Here is a 20,246-nt window from a genome sequence, read left to right on the forward strand (position 1 = left end):
TCTCCAGGCCTTTGTTTTTTGTTTTTTTAATTTTGTTTGAGTTGTGTTTTTTTTAATATTTATTTAATGGGGGGGCTATTGGGAGAGAGGGGGTCCACTAGGGCCTCTAGCCACTGTAAATAAACTCCAGATGCATGTGCGCCTTGTGTATATATCTGGCTTACGTGGGTACTGGGGAATTGAACCTGAGTCCTTAGTCTTCACAAGCAAGCGTCTTAACCACTAAGTCATCCATCTCTCTAGCCCTGACTTTGTTTTTATTGACCCATGGAGTTTGATTAAGGTGTCTTGCATGGGTGGATATGCCATTGAATGAAATGTATCCCCTTCTCTAACAGCCATTATCTTCCAATAACTCCTTAGGGAGAGGTGGGGTCCTCAAAAGTCACTCCACTATCCATAACAGAATGTTGACATACCCAATCTTGGGCAGGTGTAAACAGCCTTGTCATGTCCAGAAGACCGCATCCCACAGTGCTGCTCCCTTCATCATATTCTCTCCTTCTGCCACGCTTCCTGAGCTTTGGAGGGGTGATTGTCCTGTTTAGGGCTGAACATTCGGCAGGCATTTATTCTCAGCATTTGGACAAATTTTGTATTTTTCTAGCAATTGCTACCCACTGCAAAAAGAAACTTTTCTGATCAAAGCTGAAAACAGCACTAACCTATTGGCATAAATATAAATAGAAGGCACTTTAATGGGCACACCATATGTATTTAACCCAATAAAACACAGTTTTATTTATTTACTTACTTACTTGCAAGCTGAGAGAAGAGAGAGAGCTAGCATGAGAATGGGCATGCCAGGGCCTCTAGCAATGAGCTTCAGATGCATGGGCCACTTTGTATATCTGGCTTTATGTGGGTACTGATGAATCGAACTCAGGTCATTAGGTTTTGCAGTCAAATGCCTTAACTGCTAAGTTATCTCTCCAGCCCCAAATACTTTGCTTCCCCGCCCCCCCCCCCCGACCTAAGGTCTCACTCTGGCCCAGGCTGACCTGGAATTCACTATGGAGTCTCAGGGTGGCCTTGAACTCATGGCAATCCTCCTACCTCTATCTCCCGAGTGTTGGGATTAAAGGCGTGTGCCACCATGCCCGGCTCAATACTTTGCTTTTGATGATCCACCTGTGCCATCTCTCCCTATCACCCTCCTGCTGGTCCCCTTGAATCATATACTTCCCCTTTCATGTCATACATACTGTTGCCCTCTACCCCCAACCATCTCTTTACTGTCATGGTCTGCTTTCTAATTACATGACCATGTTCACACATGCATATACAATACACATATAAAAAATAAAATATAGAATCTGCATGTAAGAGAGAAGATGTGTTATTTGTATTTCTGAATTTGGGTTATTTCACTTAATATGATTTCCACTTCCATCTATTTTCCTGTAAATGTCATGAGTTCATTTTTCTTCACAATTGGGTAGAATTTTATTATTTCCTCACTCAGTTATCTTGTTGATGAGCATCTAGGATGGTTTGCTTTTATGAATAGTGCAGTAATAAACATGAATGAGTAGCTACTCTGTCTTGTGGTAGGATTTAGAGTCCTTTGGATATATACCCAAGAGTAGCATAGTTGGATCCACATGATTTTTTTTTTTTATGTCTAGTATGTCTACAGGTATGTTTGTACATGTGTGTGGCAGACAGATTGACATCAGGTGTCTTCCTCAATCACTCATTTTTATTTTTATTTATTTAAAAGCGACACACAGAGAGAGGGAGGGGGATAGGGAGGGAGGGAGGGAGGGAGAGAGGGAGACAATGGGTGCACCAGGGCCTTCAGCCACTGCAAATGAACTCCAAACACGTGTGCCCCCTTGTGCATCTGGCTAACGTGGTTCCTGGGGAATCGAGCCTTGAACTGGGGTCCTTAGGCTTCACAGGCAAGCACTTAATCACTAAGCCATCTCTCCAGCTCCTTAATCACTCATTTTTGAGACAGGTTTCTCACTGAATCTGGAGCTCACCAATTCAGGTGGACTAGCTGGCCAGGAAGCCCCATAGCTGCCTTCTCCCACCCCCTCAGCACTGGGATTGTAGATTTGCACTGCTGCATCTAGCTCTTTTACATGGTTGCCAGGGATCTGAACTAAGGTCCTCATGCTTATGTGGCACTTTACTGACTGAGCCATCTTTTCAGCCCTTAGTTCTTTCTCCCTATTACTTTATCTCACTGAGTGTACTACATATGTTCAGCTTATAGGTTTGAGTCTGACAGTCTCAGTTCACACCTTTACTTGCATGTCATATTTCATTTTCCTTTTTCCACAAAGTAACTGGACAAAGGTTCTGTTCTAGAATTCTGAATTGATATATATTGGGGTTACTTATTAGCTCTTGAGAAAATTTTAGCGGCATTTGACAAAATTTAGACTTAAATTTTGTGAATTCTAGAGATTTAGCTACATCCCTCAGCAGCCTGACCAATTTTTTTTTGTAGTTACTTAGGCTTTTATACCATGTACAGATAGAGCTATATTTAGCATGATTGGCAGTCTTTTTTGGGTTGCTGTGAGTGAGTATATGTCTAGTTTTGTTTTTTGTTATTTTGTTTTTTTCACTTAAGTTTTAAATACTAACTCATCAGTTTCTGGTTTGATAAGTGCTGACATGGAGTTTTTGAGCCTCCCAACTTTTTGAGGGGGGTGTTTTTATGTGTAGCTCTGCTTTACAGATGAGATGGGGTTCAGAAGAAACTTGCAAGGTCAGTCACACCTTAGTATGTAGTTGAGCTAGGATTTAAATCTGGGTGTTTGTGTCTGTTAGTCTGTGTGCTTCAGCATTGAGTCTCTGTTTTAGTGAAGTCAGTGCCTTAATACAAATAGGATTTTTGGATCATGCATATTTCGTATTTACAGTTGAAACATAAAGAAGTTTGTAGCAAGCAGTCATCAATCCCAGAAGGCCTGTTGAAGCCCATCTGGTGCTGCTGTGTTGAATTCTTCAGAGCTGGGCCTGGGTTTCCACACTGGTGTTCTGAATTCTTTTCACAAGTCATGCTTCTTGTCCTGTGTAAAGCCTTATGACCTTGTAGCAACAACTAAAGTGATTTCCTTTCTTCTGCTCAGGAAGGCATTCAAGAGTCTTTCATCAAAGAAGCTGTTTTAACCCGATTAGGTGATGATAATATAGACGTTGTTCTGTCAGCCATAAGTGCTTTTGAGGTGAGTGAATTATTTATGGACATGTACATGTTGTTTATAAATAGTCTCTTGTTCTTCTCATATGATCCTCTGCTCTGGCAGGAATGTTTTTGGAGATTAGTAGGTTGAGAGCAAAGTAAGTTGAGGGTATGAGACTCTCTAAAGAGTAGTTACATTGCACAGTTTGATGCAAAAGGAATTCCTGCAAGAAGTCTGAATGCCTTGTGAAGTTTTACATATAAGAGCTTTGTATAAATTGCAAATATTCTAGGACTATGGAAAATTGAGACGTGAATGTCACTTGTGGAAAATACTCTCAAGAACTTTGAAAAAAATTGTTTTTTAACTTAAGGTCTCAAGTAGTTCAGGGTAGTTATAAACTTGCTATGTGGCTGAGGATGACTTCCTGCCTCCACCTCCTGAGTACTGGGGATTATAGACCTGATTTTATGTATTTCTGGAGATGAAACTTAAGGCTATGTTCCTGCTCAGCAGGCCTTCTACCTACTGAGCCACATCCCCAGCCTGGAATCACTGTAGAAGCATTCTGCATGTTTGGGGCAAGTAGCTAATTTATTCTGGAAATTTTTCCTTCCAGATTTTCCAGCAGCACTTTACTGCAGAAGAGACTGTTCCACATCTTCTGAATCTCTTTCAGAGAGCAGAACTCTCAAAGAACAGGGGATGGTATGTGTTCCAGTCTTACCTTTCCATGCTGTTATGAAACAATGACATTCATGTATCAAGTTCTCATTCTTTCCCTTTTTTGACTGATAATTTAGATATGTGACTATTTGGTCATGATCATAAAATAGATCTTAAGTCCATCTTTTTTTTTAAATTTATTTTATTTGCTCATTTTAAGAGAGAAAGTGAGAGAGAGAGAGAATGGACAAACCAGGGCATCCAGCCACTGCAAACAAACTCCAGATGCCTGTGCCCCCTTGTGTATCTGGTTTATGTGGGTTCTGGGGGATTGAACGTGGGTCCTTAAGCTTTGCAGACAAGTGTCTTAACCTCTAAGCCATCTCTCCAGTCTAAAATTCTTTTTTTTTTTTATTTTTTTTTTATTTGAGAGCGACAGACACAGAGAGAAAGACAGATAGAGGGAGAGAGAGAGAATGGGCGCGCCAGGGCTTCCAGCCTCTGCAAACAAACTCCAGACGCATGCGACCCCTTGTGTATCTGGCTAACGTGGGACCTGGGGAACTGAGCCTCGAACCAGGGTCCTTAGGCTTCACAGGCAAGCGCTTAACTGCTAAGCCATCTCTTCAGCCCTCTCCAGTCTAAAATTCTATTTTGTCTTTTTTTTTTCTTAATTTACCTTAAAAAAATATTTTAAAATGTTTTTGTTCTTGTTTTGAGGTAGGGTCTCACTCCTGCCTAGGCTGACCTAGAACTCACTGGTCTCAGTGTGGGCTGGAACTCATAATGATCCACTTACCTCTGTCTCCTGAGGATTAAAGACATGTGCCACTATGACTGGTCATAAAACAGATCTTAATGTAATGCTTTGTTGAGTTATAAGACTAATGGGTTTGTGGCATTCATTTACTATTTTCTATGTTTCAACTTTATTTAAATACAATACCAAAGTATGTGATGTATAATACTAAATTTTGGAAAGTTTGTTGGGAAGAGAGTTTTAATTTTCTAGTTTATATACTTTTAAGTAATTAGTACGTTGTAACTAAATATGAATATAGAGAAACTAAATAGATGTGTTACATTTCATAGTAAAGTTGTGATCATTTCATTGTTTTGCTTCAAATAGATGCCATGTAGATTTGACCACATATGATGTGTTTTTTTTTAAGTGCATGACTGAATCAGTTCTCCAGTGGAGATGAGAAATACAATGTGATATTTTTATGTTATAGCTAACTTATTAAGGTTTTTAAACAGAAAAAAATATGGACAAAATTATTGAGCAGATGGGCATGGTGGCACATGGGAGGCGGAGGTAGAAGGATCTCTTAGTTCAAGGCCAGCCTTGAGACTACATAGTGAATTCCATGTCAGCCCAGGCTAGAGCAAGACCCTACCTCAAAAAAACAAAACAGAAATTATTGAGTACATAACTCCCTTATTGACATGGATTTTGAAGTGGTTTCTTGGTGTCTCTGAGTAGTATTTGTGTTTCAGAGACCATACTGTTGCCAGTTCAGCCAGAATAATTCAGTGACAAATTTTGCTGATTTGAAGTCTCTAACATGTCCCTCAACCCAATGTGTTTATGTATCGTAGGTACAAGGTACTTGAGCTAGCAGCAAACATTTTAATTAAAGAAGAGATACTGAGTGAAAGTGATGACTTGTCAAATCAGGTGGTTGTACATTTGCTGCCTTTTATGGTCATTACTAATGATGATATGGAATCTCCTGACATGAAAATTGCTGTGTATTTGTCAAAATCAGGAATTTGTTCTCTGCACCCTCTATTAAGAGGATGGAAAGGAGGTAAGAAAATTATTCTTAAAGCATATAGGTATATGTATATATATTTTTTAAATTATTTATTTATTTATTTGAGAGCAACAGACACAGAAAGACAGATAGAGGGAGAGAGAATGGGCGCACTAGGGCTTACAGCCTCTGCAAACGAACTCCAGACGCGTGCGCCCCCTTGTGCATCTGGCTATCGTGGGACCTGGGGAACCGAGCCTCGAACCGGGGTTCTTAGGCTTCACAGGCAAGCGCTTAACCGCTAAGCCATCTCTCCAGCCCATATTTTTAAAAGAAAAGTTAAGTCAAGATGTGCAATGTTTGCTATTTGAGATTATGTTTGTGTCAATATTTTTATTTGTTTTGTTCTTTGAGGTAGGGTCTTACTGTAGGTCAGGCTGACCTGGAACTCACTATGAAGTCTCAGGGTGGCCTCAAACTCAGTGATCCTCCTACCTCTGCCTCTCAAGTACTAGGATTAAAGGTATGTGCCACTGCACCTGGCACACAAATAAATTCAGAATTGGATAAAAAGACAAAGGAAAAGGATTCCTAGCCAGGTGTGATGGTGCACACTTTTAATCCCCGCACTTGGGATGCATATGTAGGAGGATCACTGAGTTTGAGGCCACCCTGAGACTACATAGTGAGTTCCAGGTCAGCCTGGGCTAGAGTGAGACCCTATCTCAAAACAAACAAAAAGCATTCATTTGAAGAGAAATAATGTAAAATATATCTTAATTTACACAATGTTGTCTATAAATGTCAGTGACATAGGGCTTTCTGTATTTAATTTTTTTTACAGCTCTTGAAAATATGATTAAATGTAGAAAGTCGGAGAAATTAACTGGTGTAGCCAATCAGAAGATGATTCAGTTGCTGGCTTATAATATAAGTTCAGGAAACCACTCTTCAATGTTGAAGATGGTAGGTTGTGGGTGTATTGTTGGAGCCCACCCTGTTCCTTCCTTTTTAAGATTCTTAAATACTTTGTTTTGCTTCTAAAAAGTACAATGGTAGTTTAGCAAATTCTTTGTGTAAGGGGCAGTGTTTGAGACAGGCTTCACTAATGTAGCCCAGAATGGCCTTTAAATGTGTGCTCTTCCTGCTTCAGCCTCCTGTTTGGGATTACAGGTGTGTCCCTCCAGCTTGGCTAATTGAGCGTATTCTGCAGATTGGTTGAAATCCTTGCTGCTCAGTATCATTTGTTTCAGTGTGGTTCTGTATTGGGCTAGGGGAGGGTACTTTGATTCAAAGTCTTGTTAAAACAGCAAGGCGAACACATAATCTAAAAGATGAGAAAATTATTTACATTACTAATAACCTTTGCAAAGGCATTAGATGTGTGATTGTCTTTTTTGTTGTTATCTACATTTTAAGTGTAATTTAAATGTATTAATCCATTAGTAAATGCATTTATGTTCATTATAATTTCTGAGAATATTTTTATAGTTACGTAGAAAACAATGCTTGCTATCTTTTTTTTTTTTTTTAAGGGTTTCTATTTGGTATCACTCTGCAGATAAAACCTAGATAGGCCTGTGATAGAAAAGGTATCTTAGAAAAACCAAGACATACCAGTAATGAAATATGCTTATTTTTCAAGGTGGATGAGTTAATAAGTGCGGGGGAAAAGGAGTCCTGCAATCTGAAGCAGAAAGTGACATTTCATGTGATTATGTCTGCACTTATTTCTTGCTGTTCGTACTTACAAGAAACTCGCTTTCAGTTTGCAATGAGAGTCTTCAGTTTGTTGCAGAAAACAATGAAGAAGCTTGAAAGCATCATTACAGCTGTGGTAAGGAGTACATTACGTGCAGAAAGCAGACTGAAAACGAGAGGCTAAGCTGTTGTGTCTGGATGCCGTTAGGTGAAATGGGAAGCAGCTGCTAACTGTTGTAGTGTGTGGGGTACTGAACAAGGTGTTCTTGCACTTTTGCAAAAAAATTAAATTACAGGATTTCAATGTTGGAGGGTTTTATATCTCATGCTTGACTCTCCCCTCTACTGTCTTTATCAGGTTGTTATCCAAGTTATACTTGACTACCTCTCGTAATGAAAAACTCACTTTCCACTAGTTTAGTCATTTACTAAAATTGATCTTATATATTTAAACTTGTTATTAGTCCATGAGTTAAGACTCTCCAGCTTGCTGTTGCTTTTGACAGGGTTACTCAGAAATGTTTCAGCTGTTTACAATTATATATAGTACCTCCTTTTGAGGTAACAAGGTTATGAGTGTTAAGATCTGCCATATGCAATAGTATTTTGTTTTTATTTGGTCTCCAAACCACAAAGGGCTTCTCATTATTGGATTTGCTAAGTGAAATCCATCTTCACATTTACTTTGGCTCTCGGGATTTTTAATAAGTTCTAGTTGTGATTGGCAGTGAAAATTATGCAAACTTCAAAATACATCTTATCTAAGAAGTAATCCAAGTAAGCCCTTTGTCTAAGTGCAATAAATAGAACTATAATTGTTCTTGGTGCTAGAAGTATGGCTTCTTAAAAACTATTTTTATGTGCAACGGGAGAGAGAGGGCATTTATTATGAGAAAGAGGCAAACACATAGAGAGAGTATGGGTGTACCAGAGTCTCCTGCCATTGCACGTGAACTACAGACATGGTGCCACCTGGTGCATTTGACCTTTTGCTGGGGAATTGAACCTAAACCATCAGACTTTGCAAGCAAGTGCCGTCAACCACTGCTTCATTTCTCCAGCCCTTTTTAAAACTTTTAAGTTAATTTACCTGCATGTGTATTTGTGCTTATGTATATGGGCACGGTGGAGTCTCTTGCAACTGCAAATGAAAGCCTGGCTCACATGCCATGTTTTGTGTTTGTCTTGTATCAGTGCTGGGGAGTCAAACTGGGGCCCTTTAACCACTGAGCCATGTCCCCAGTCTCTTTAACACTGTTTTTTGTTTGTTTGTTTTTCAAGGTAGAGTCTCAATCTAGCTCAGGATGACCTGGAATTCACTCTGTAGTGTCAAAGTAGCCTTGAACTCACAGTGATCCTCCTACCTCTGCCTCCCAAGCACTGGGATTAAAGGCATGTGCCACCACACCTGGCTTTTTTTTTTTTAACACAGGAAGGAATAGTACATTTTTATTTTGACATCAACAGTGCTCTAGCCCATTAAAAATGCTGCCAACTTCCCCATCCACCAGCCCAGTTGGATCACCATTAATAAACTTTTATAAATATTCAATCACATTTCCAAGAAAAAGTACCATTTCATGTTTTAATAATTACTTACTATTTACTGACATGCTGAATTATTTTTCTTTCATTAAAAATCAGCCACTGGAAACTTTTTTTTTAATTTTTTGTTCATTTTTTTATTTATCTATTTGAGAGAGACAGACTCAGAGAAAGGCAGAGAGAGAGAGAGAGAGGGAGAATGGGCACGTCAGGGCTTCCGCCATTGCAAACGAACTCCAGACGTGTGCACCCCCTTGTGCATCTGGCTAACGTGGGTCCTGGAGAATTGAGCCTCGAACCGGGGTCCTTAGGCTTCACAGGCAAGCACTTAGCCGTTAAGCCATCTCTCCAGCCCAGGAAACTATTATATACGTCACTATTAAAGGAAACTTCAATATTGTCTGACAGTATAGCCATTAAAATAAAACAAGAGGGCTAGACCTTTAACAAATTCTTTAAGAGGCAGGAAAAGCAGAGATTATTTATCTATTTATTTTTTCTTAGCTGGCAGAGTTCACTTTGCATGCTTCTGTTTAAAAACAGTAACAAAGATGTTTAAAAACAGTAACAAAATGTTCAACAACAATCAGATGCCATCAATACAGAGAAACCAGTCAGGTCTGAATTCACTATTATTATCCAAGATAAAAATCTTTTCCTCTATGCTGAGAAGATAGCTCAATTGGTAAAGTGTTTGCATTGTATGCATTAGTACCTGAGTTTGATCCCAGCACCCATATGCTATGTACACCTGTATCCCTAACACTGGAGAAGTAGAAACTGGAAGCTCCTTGGCCAAACACTATAGCCAAACGAATGAGCTCTATGCCAAAAACAGATCTTCAGAATGACCCTCTAGTTTATCCTCTGACCTCCTCACACAGGCACAAACACACACATTTAATACACGCACACATACATGCATTTAAAAAAAAAAAAAAGGTCCTTTCTCCCCACCCCCATATCACCTCGTTTTCTCAAGGTATCTTCTGTATGTAGCCTTACACAAATTGATTTCTCCATCTGGCTTTTAACAGTGTTTTTTGTTTGATTGTCCTTTTTTGAGGTAAGATTTTATTCTAGCCCAGGCTGATCTGGAACTCACTTTGTAGTCCCAGGCTGGCCTCAAAACACATGGTGATGATCTTCCTACCTCTGCTTCCCTAGTGCAGGGATTAAATATGTGTATCACCATGCTTTGAACATGTCTTCAGCCATTGCAGCACATTGAGCCAAGCAAATACTCACACAAGATATTCCCTTATAAATTTGGCTTTAGATTATTTTTTTAATTATTATTTAAATTAATAAGCACTATTTTGGGGGATAGTGTGTTAAGGTAAAACATAGATAAAATGAAGCCATGTTTAACTTGCTTGTGGCCTTTTGTTTTGTTTGAGACAAAATAGCCCAGGTTGGCCTCAATCTTGACAGTTCTACCAAACCAGCTTTCTGATTTTTGGTATTACAGACATGAGCCAACACACTCAGCTCTTTTTTGTGTGTGAACAGTGATGGGCTGTAAATTACGTCTAAAGTTATAATTCTATCCCTACTAGAATGCACATATAAACAGATTATATGTACTCAGGAATCATATCTGTTATAGTTTACCCATAAAACCTATGTTCAGAACCCCTTTCAGCAAGTTGGTTCTTGTTTCCTTAAACATTTCAGGAAATCCCCTCGGAATGGCACCTGGAGCTAATGCTGGACAAAAGCTTGCCAGAGGAGCTGTGGATACATTACATAGAGCAGCTCCACAGTGCCCATGGGGTTGCTGTGGAGGATTCTGTTTTACTTGTATTTTCCCTGAAGTGCTTTATTTATGTACTAAAGACTCCTAAATCTTTTCCTAGAGGTAAGGCATAATGGTGAGTCTTTAGATGTACTTTGCAGTCCTCACTTCTTGACTACATGATTCACCTTCTTTTGAGTGAAAAGTTCCCAGCCTGCACTCTGTGTCCATGTCCCTACAGGTGATCCATGGTGGAATCCTGAGCTTCTGGAAGAAGAGAGTAGACACTACCTGCACTTGCTTATTGGGCTTTTTGAGATGCTCCTCAGCAGAGCAGAGGCTGCTCATTTCAGGGTTCTGATGAAGCTTCTCAGGAAGGTACTGCACTTACCCCTCACTGGCATTTCCTTTTAGGTAGATAGTGCAGGTTGTTTTAGTTACTACAGCCCTCCCTTCCTTCCTTCCTTCCTACCTTCCTTCCTTCCTTCCTTCCTTCCTTCCTTCCTTCCTTCCACCCTTCCTTCCTTCCTTCCTTCCTTCCTTCCTTCCTTCCTTCCTTCCGTCCTTCCACCCTTCCTTCCTTCCTTCCTTCCTTCCTTCCGTCCGTCCGTCCGTCCGTCCGTCGTCCGTCCTTCTTTCCTTCCTTCCGCCCTTCCGCCCTTCCTTCCGCCCTTCCTTCCTTCCGCCCTTCCTTCCTTCCGTCCTTCCGTCCGTCCTTTCTTCCGCCCTTCCTTCCTTCCGCCCTTCCTTCCTTCCGCCCTTCCTTCCACCCTTCCTTCCTTCCTTCCTTCCTTCCTTCCTTCCGCCCTTCCTTCCACCCTTCCTTCCTTCCTTCCTTCCTTCCGCCCGCCCTCCCTCCCTCCCTCCCTCCCTCCCTCCCTCCCTTCCTTCCTTCCTTCCTTCCTTCCTTCCTTCCTTCCTTCCGAGAATCCATGGTGGAATCCTGAGCTTCTGGAAGAAGAGAGTAGACACTACCTGCACTTGCTTATTGGGCTTTTTGAGATGGTCCTTAGCAGAGCAGAGGCTGCTCATTTCAGGGTTCTGATGAAGCTTCTCAGGAAGGTACTGCGCTTACCCCTCACAGGCATTTCCTTTTAGGTAGATAGTGCAGGTTATTTTAGTTACTACAGCTCTTCCTCCCTCCCTCCCTCCCTCCCTCCCTCCCTCCCTCCCTCCCTTCCTTTTTAATGAGTGTGAGAGAGAATTGGCACTCCTGGGCCTCCAGCCACTGCAATCAAACTTCAGATGCATGTACCACCTCATGCTCTTGTACGACCTTGCACGCTTGTGTCACCTTGTGTGACTGGGTTACTTGGGATCTGAAGAGTTGAACATGAGTCCTTAGGCTTCACCGGCAAGCGCCTTAACCGCTAAGCCATCTCTCCAGCCCTAGTTGTTATAGTTTTAATAAAAGTGAAAGGGAAGGGTGTGTACTGATTAACATAAACCCCTTAGAAGAGTACTTTCATCACACTACCAAGCCTCATTGCTGCATCCTGTTACGCACTATTGTATTAAATAATCACAGCAGTCTAGTCTGGTGATGGGAGGGGGGAGAATATGGAACGCCAGAACCTCTAGCCACTGCAAATAAAACTCCAGATGCTTGTGCCACCATGTGTTTACATCGGACCTGGAGAACTGAACCTGGATCCTTAGGCTTCACAGGCATGCACCTTAACTGCTAAGGATTTCTCTAGCCCTGGTTGGTTTCTAAATGCCATTTACAAATGAAAAAATGGGCTGAATGTTGCTAGGAGTTACTTAGAAGCTGCAGAGTCACTTGGAAATTTATCAAGGTTTCATTTAGCTCCATGTTATCAGCAGTTAGCTCTTGTTCTTGTCTAACTTGCTCCATCCACAGCATTTGACACCATTAGTATACTCCTCCTTTGAGGTGCTTTCTTGGTGAAGTTGCCCTGCCCAGACCCCACTCTTGTTTAGTGTGTGTATCTGGTTTATATTTGCAAGTAAAAGGAGAGAGAGAGAAAGATAATGGACACAACAGGGCTTCTTGCCACTGCAAGCAAAGTCCAGATGCGTGTGCAACTTTCTGCATCTGGCTTTATGGGGGTCCTGGGGAATTGAACTCAGAACGTTAGGCATATACAAGTGCCTTTAACAGCTGAGCCATCTCTCCCAGCCCTTACTTGGTCCTGCTCTTTTGTTCAACTTTTTTTTTTTCTTTTCACTTCAGTGTTTTCAAGTGCAAAGTGATAAATAGCCTTAATAACTTTTCTTTGTCATTGGAAAAATATTAGATGGGCTGAGTGATTAGACAAGGCAGAATATTCCATTCAGTTGTTTGTATAATTGTATTCATGAAAAGACTTTGAGACAACTTAGAGTTACTTTTTTCTTTTGATTAGGTCCATCTAGAAGATGTTTTTCAGTTATTCAAGTTCTTTTCTGTTTTGTGGACCTATGGTTCAAGCCTTTCAAATCCACTGAACTGCAGCGTGAAAACAGTGCTGCAGACTCAGGCTCTGTACGTGGGTTCTGCAATGCTGTCTTCTCAGAAGATGCGGTGTAAACAGCAGTTGGCATCCACCTCTTCTCCAGGTATTGAAAGTGTAGTTAATTTAAATGAATACATTATGGACATCTTCCTTTTTGAATAAAGGTAGAATTTTATCTTTTCTTGAATTGTGTGAAAGTAACACATTATTAAAATATTTGTCTACTGCTATCCTATCTCAGGATATGTATTGGGCTCATCTCATTGTTTTAAAACAATATACCAGAGAACATATACCCTATATTTTCTCAAAATAAATCAGTGAACAATCTTCAGAGGGGAAGTTTGAGTTGGGAGGGAAACCCCCCCCCCCCATTTCTGGGCGTGGAACTCAGGGTTTCACACATGCCAGGTATGTGCTGTACCATTAACTACATTCCCAGCCCTAGAAAGGAAACTTTTCATATTGTCCCTTTGATATTTTAGATTTCCTTACTGATGTTCATTCTTTACTTTTAGTGGTGGTATCCCTAGTCATCAATCTGGGCAACCCTGTAAAGGAAGTTCGTAGGGCTGCTATTCAGTGTCTTCAAGCTCTCAGAGGAGTGGCCTCGCAGTTTCAGCTAGTCATAGATCACCTGGTTCCTAAGGCAGAGGAGATCACTTCAGATGCCACCTATGTCATTCAGGTAAAGTCACTGGCAAAGAAGATTGGTTTGGGGGTGTTTTTTGGTGTGTTTGCTTTTGAGACAGGATTTAACGTAGCTCAGACTGGCCTCAAACTCACTACCTCCTCCTCCTACCTCCATCCCCTGAGTGCTGTAGTTATAAGTATGCATAACCACACCTGGTTTATGTGTTGTTGGGGTTGAACTCAGTGCCTTCTGCATGTCAGGCAAGAATCTACCAGCTGAACACAGAAGATCATGTGCAAGTATGTCTGTGTGCATCATGAACTCTCCTCCCTTCTCGATAGTCTACCTTGCAGGAATTTTTGTTGTTGTTTTTGGCTTTTTGAGGTGGGGTCTCACTCTAACTCAGGCTGACCTAGAATTCACTATATAGTCTAGGGTATACTCAAACTCCTACCTCTGCCTCCTCAGTGCTAGGATTAAAGGCGTGACCCACCATGCCTGGCTCCCAGCAGGAATTTTGATATACTGTCACTAATTTGAAAACTGTTTTGTCAGCATCTGCAATATTTCCCCTATTTTTTTTTCTTTTTTGGTTTTTCAAGGTAGGGTCTCACTCTAGCCCAGGTTGACCTGGAATTCATTATGGAGTCTCAGGGTGGCCTCGAACTCACGGCGATCCTCCTACCTCTGCCTCCCAAGTGCTGGGATTAAAGGCGTGTGCCACCACGCCCGGCCTATTTCCCTTATTTTTAAAAGATCGCAATATTGTATTTAAGTTCTGCCCAGTATCTAGCTTTTCATAGCAGGCTGCTTTTGGGGTACTGATAATTGGTCCAGTTGCAACTTTTACATAGAAATGGAAAAGTGTGTTGGATGGGGTAGCTCACACCTTTCTTCTCAGCAGTCAGGAGGCTGAGATAGAAAAGGATTACTGTGAGTTTGTGGTCAGCCTAGGCTACAGAGTAAGTTTTGGGTCAGCCTGGGCTACAGTGAGATCCTGCCTCGAAAAAAAAAAAAAAAGAAGGGGGAGAGGACAGAGAGCAGTGTCATCATTTGGGAAAGACTCTCCCATAGAAAAACATTTATTTTGCCTTTGTAGTTCCTTAACCCTTTTTTTTATACTATTTTTCTTTTTTGTATCTTAGGATTTGGCCACCTTATTTGATGAACTACAGGGAGAAAAGAAACAGAAATCTCATCAGAAGTTGTCTGAAACACTAAAAAGCCTTCTTCATTGTGTATATGAGTCCCCAGCTTATGTTGCAAAAGATTTGATGAAAGTATTTCAGGAAGTCAACAATGAGGTATGTATGATGTACACATAATGTACAGTGCACTGTATATTCCATATGACCATACTAAAAAATTCTAATTGTCCATGTATGAAAAGATACTTGTATGCTCTCAGGGTGAGAATTTTCTTTTTTTTTTATTTTTAAATTTTTATTAACATTTTCCATGATTATAAAAAAATATCCCATGGTAATTCCTTCCCTCCCCCTGACACTTTCCCCTTTGAAATTCCATTCTACATCATATTACCTCCCCATCTCAATCATTGTACTTACATATATACAATATCAACCTATTAAATACCCTCCTCCCTTCCTTTCTCTTCCCTTTATGTCTCCTTTTTAACTTACTGGCCTCTGCTACCAAGTATTTTCCTTCTCATGCAGAAGAGAATTTTCTTAATAATTTATGAGGATGATATAAGGTTTAGGAAAAGATGTAGGCTACAAAAAAAAAACATGAGTTTTCTTGCCTTTTAAAATTGTGTTATTTATTTTTCGAGGTAGGGTCTCACTCCAGCCCAAGGTGACCTGGAATTTACTATGTAGTCTCAGGGTGGCCTCGAACTATGGTGATCCTCCTACCTCTCCCTCCTATTTATTTATATTTGAGGCAGGGTCTCACCTATTTCAGGCTGGCCTTGAACTCCCTATAATAGCTTAGGACGAACTTGAACTTCTAATCTTGCCTCTGTTGCCTTCTGGGGACCTGGGATGATAGGTGTGTGTCACCACACCTGGTTTATGTGGTGCTGGGGATTAAATTCAGGGCTTCATACTGGTATACTAGGCAAGTACTGTACCAACTGAGGTACTTCTCTAGTCCTATGTTTTAGTTTTATAAGATTTTTTTTTTAAATATTTATTCTCTTTGAGAGGGAGAAAAGGAGGCAGATAGAGAGAATGGGTGCTCCAGGGCCTCTAGCCACTGCAGATGAACAAATGTGCCTCCTTGTACATCTGACTTACATGATTACTGGGGAATCAAACCTGAGTCCTTAGGCTTCACAGGCAAGTGCCTTAACCACTAAGCCATCTCTCCAGCCCTCATATGTTTAATATATGGGTTTGTACATATTTATTTACTTGAGAGAAAGAGAGTGAGTATGGGCATGCCAGGGTCTCTTGCCACTGAATGCACTACAGACTAATGCACCACTTTGTGCATCTGATGTTAGGTGGTTACTAGGTAATTGCAGTCAGGCTTTGAAATCAAGCTTTATCCACTGAGTCATCTCTCAAGCCTGGTTTATACATTTTTCAGGGGAGAATTCATAATTTCCATTGCATTTTCAAGAAGCCTGTGATACAAAAGAGGAGGTTGTGGTGTATGCTGTAGGTCAGCAGAGTAAAGGCTCCTTCATCTTATTTTGCCAGAAATGCCTGTATTTCTAATCAGTTTCCAAGTGACTGCAGACTTAGAGAATTAAAACTAGTACATTGGAATGAATATCATTTGATACTTTGCATATTTATCAGCTCTGAATTGCCCTGGTAGTTTACACGTTGACTTCTTTTATCAGATATTGAATATAGTCAGCCCTCCAGGCCATGAGATTCACATTGGAGTTCAACCTCAGATTAAAAATGTTTGGGGGGAACTATTATGTCTATACTAAATATGTACAAGTTTTTTTTATTGTCTGTATTCTCTAACCAATACATTTTAACTGTTTTCATGGCATTTACATTATATTAAATATCAGTAACATAGAGATGATATAGAATATTTAGGTGTTCATAGATTATATGCAAATACTATATCATTTTTTTAAAAAATTTTTTTTGTTCATTATTTATTTATTTATTTGAGAGCGACAGACATAGAGAGACAGATAGAGGGAGAGAGAGAATGGGCGCGCCAGGGCTTCCAGCCTCTGCAAACGAACTCCAGACGCGTGCGCCCCCTTGTGCATCTGGCTAACGTGGGACCTGGGGAACCGAGCCTCGAACCGGGGTTCTTAGGCTTCACAGGCAAGCGCTTAACCGCTAAGCCATCTCTCCAGCCCACTATATCATTTTAAATGAGGGACTTGGGCTGGAGAGGTGGCTTAGCTGCTAAAGGCACTTGCCTGCAAAGCCAAAAGACCCAGCTTTGATTGCTCAGGACCCACGTAAGTGAGATGTACAAAGTGGCACATGAATCTGGAGTTAATTTGCAGCGGCTGGAGGTCCTGGTGTGCCCATTCTCTCTCTCTCCCTCTTTCTCTCTCTCAGATAAATAAAATTAAAGTTAAAAATGTCCAATTCAAATGAGGGACTTGAGCATTCAGGTTTTTGTCTAGGAACAGCCAGTCCTTGTAAATATCAAGGAACAATGATTTTAGGTTCTGTGGGCCATCTTGTTTGTTGCAGCTCCTTAGCTCTGCCACTGCATCAGGAAAGCAGCCACAGATGTATGTAAACAAATGAGCATAGCTGTGTGTCAGTGAAAAAGTTTACCAAATAGGTTGTCCATTGGATTTGGCCCATAAGTCGTGATTTGCTAGTCTGTGGCTTAATTATTAAAGCCTTCATTTACCTTATTTGAATTAATACTAATCATAACAAATTGAAAAACCATACTTGGAGAAAATGCAGTGTTTTAGCAAATGCTAAACTTACAGCTATCTTCAAATTTCAGTTTATATTTTCTGTTTTCAAAATGTCTTCAGGGTCTGGAGAGATGGCTTATTGGTTAAGCGCTTGCCTGTGAAGCCTAAGGACCCCGGTTCGAGGCTCGATTCCCCAGGACCCATGTTAACCAGATGCACAAGGGGGCGCACCCATCTGGAGTTTGTTTGCAGTGGCTGTAGGCCCTGGCGCGCCCATTCTCTCTCTCTCTGCCTCTTTCTCTCTCTGTCCATTGCTCTCAAATAAATAAATAAAAATAAACCAAAAAAAAAAATTAAAATAAATGTCTTCAGCTCCTTTGAGTGGTTCAGCCATATGAGTTGTCAAAAAGGACCTGACAGATCTTAACTGTCTTTTCCTGCCTGAGAGGCATTGTGATAGGGCCTTTTTTTTAACTACATAGGCTTCCAGGCTGTCAACTGTGACCTTTGGATGTCTGTGAAGAGTGATTGAAAATATCCATGACTGTTCACTAATAAGTTTCCCCAACTGTAGATGGTGCTTACTCAGCTGTTGCCTATGGTGGAAAAACTACTGGAAAAGATTGAGAAGGAACCCACAGTTGTCCTGAAAGATGAGGCCATTGTTTTGCATCTCATGCTGTCAAAATACAATGAATATTCAGCTTCACTTTTACATAAGGACCCAAAGAGTTTGGACATGTTTATAAAGGCTATGCATACAACGAAGGAACTTCACCTAGGAATGCCAACTGTTCAGATCACCGCCCTGGAAAAGGTCACTGTCTTACCTTCAGGAACTTAAGCTTTTGAAGCATGTAGAGATATGTAATGGTAGTTAGTAGTGCACTGGGCATGTTGTTAAAAGCACAGAATATAATGCAGGCGTGGGGGTGCATGCCTTTAAACCCAGCACTTGGGAGGCAGAGGTAGGAGGATTGCTGCAAGTTAAAGGCCACCCTGAGACTACATAGTGAATTCCAGGTCAGCCTGAGCTAGAGTGAGACCCTACCTCAACAAACCAAATTAAAAAAAAAGAAGAAGAAGCAAAAGCATAGAATGTTTCATCCATTGTACAAAATGTTGCATATGAATCATTAAGAAACGTTGCATTTTTAGCCGGGTGTTGGGGCACACATCTAATTCCAGAATTCAGGAGGCAAAAGTAGGAAGATTGCTGTGAGTTTGAGGCCAGCCTGAGACTATAGAGCAAGTGTCAGGTTAGCCTGGGCTAGAGTTAGACCATACCTTGAAAATACCAAACAATAAAATGGAGAACAGTTTTATACTCTTAGAGAAAATGATACAAAAAATTATCTTTGGAGTTCAAGCATTGTCACTGACTCATTTGGGTGTTTTCTACCCTTCTAGATTACAAAGCCATTTTTCTCAGCTGTGGCTGATGAAAAGGTTCAGCAGAAGCTTCTGTGCATGCTTTTTGACCTATTGGTGAACTGCAGAAATTCACAGTGCGTTCAGACTGTCAGCAGTGTGTTTAAAGCGGTGAGTTGTAAACTTGGTAATTTGCCTGTGTAGTCTTTTCTTTTTCTTCTTCTATTTTTTTTTCTTTTGTTTGTTTTGGCTTGGTTTGATTTGGATTGGTTTGCTTTTTTGAGGTAGGTTCTCACTCTAGTCCAGGCTGACCTGGCCGCAAACTCACGGTAATCCTCCTACCTCTGCCTCCCAAGTGCTGGGATTAAATGTGTGTGCCACCATGTTTGGCAGAGTATGTGCTAAGAAGGTGCCCAAGAGATGATAAGATCAAAAGGACCCTTCCTCAAAAATCCAAACAGAAAAGAAAGAAAAATGGACATTCCTTGACTAGGAATTGAATCTGGGCTGTGGCTATGAGAGTGCTAAATCCTAGCCACTAGACCACCTGCTTAGTTTTTTCTAAGTGATACCATATGTAACTATCCTATATGTTACAGGGCTCATGTTCCACCTTAATAAGATTCATGGAAAAGAAGGTCCTAGAGAGACACAAAACCAGTCATAAGTCTTCATTGCTTTTACTGTATGAAATACATACTTACATACCCCAATAATTTAGGGTATGTAAGTATCTGAATTTGGATCTTACTTTTATTATGGTCAGGCTGCCTGTTTCATGAAAGGAAAGGAAAGCATGAGTGACTTGATATTTATATGGCTGGCATTAGTTAGTCTACTCAGTTATATATTTCATGTGTATGTATGTATGTATATATATATGTATATGTATATAAAGTACATGATGGAATTGGAACTTTGCTCATTGTGTTGCTATGTATGGAATCCTTGATATCATCAGAATATCTCTTTGTTACTCTGCTTTTTTGACTTATTTATTTATTTGCAAGCAGTAAAAGAATGAGAATCAATATGAGCACCCCAAGGTCTCTTGCCACTGCATATGAACTCCATATACATGTACCACTTTCCATGTATGTTATTATATGGGTACTGGAGAATTGAACCCAGGCTATCAGGTTGCAAACAAGTGCTTTTAGCCACTGTGCCATCTCGCCAGTCCCTATTCTGCTGTTTTGAATTCACAAAATCAGAGAATTTTAAAATCCTGGTATCCATATTTAGCAGTTCTCAAAATTGTATTGTGTTCATTTTCCTTCTTTGCTGAAATATTTTCTGGAGCGAGGGCATGGATGTATATCCTCACTGAATGCTGGTGTGCATGCCAGAGGTTGACGTCCACTGTCTTCCTCAATCACTTATTGATTGTGCTAGACAAACAA

The 20,246-nt window shown here is 40.6% G+C and overlaps 1 protein-coding gene across 1 annotated transcript in view; it reads left to right on the plus strand.

Moving 5' to 3' along the window:
• Heatr1 (HEAT repeat containing 1) overlaps window positions 1-20,246 on the plus strand; it is a 65,586-nt gene that overhangs the window by 19,605 nt on the left and 25,735 nt on the right. The window contains exons 13-24 of the mRNA XM_045151608.1: window positions 3,090-3,185; window positions 3,763-3,851; window positions 5,412-5,623; window positions 6,414-6,535; window positions 7,215-7,406; window positions 10,493-10,676; window positions 10,795-10,931; window positions 12,923-13,115; window positions 13,531-13,700; window positions 14,792-14,950; window positions 18,047-18,289; window positions 18,883-19,014. Coding sequence (XP_045007543.1) covers window positions 3,090-3,185; window positions 3,763-3,851; window positions 5,412-5,623; window positions 6,414-6,535; window positions 7,215-7,406; window positions 10,493-10,676; window positions 10,795-10,931; window positions 12,923-13,115; window positions 13,531-13,700; window positions 14,792-14,950; window positions 18,047-18,289; window positions 18,883-19,014 — 1,929 coding nt within the window. The remainder of the gene's footprint in view (window positions 1-3,089; window positions 3,186-3,762; window positions 3,852-5,411; window positions 5,624-6,413; window positions 6,536-7,214; window positions 7,407-10,492; window positions 10,677-10,794; window positions 10,932-12,922; window positions 13,116-13,530; window positions 13,701-14,791; window positions 14,951-18,046; window positions 18,290-18,882; window positions 19,015-20,246) is intronic.

Source organism: Jaculus jaculus, chromosome 6, assembly GCF_020740685.1.
Source record: "Jaculus jaculus isolate mJacJac1 chromosome 6, mJacJac1.mat.Y.cur, whole genome shotgun sequence".
NCBI lineage: Eukaryota > Metazoa > Chordata > Mammalia > Rodentia > Dipodidae > Jaculus > Jaculus jaculus.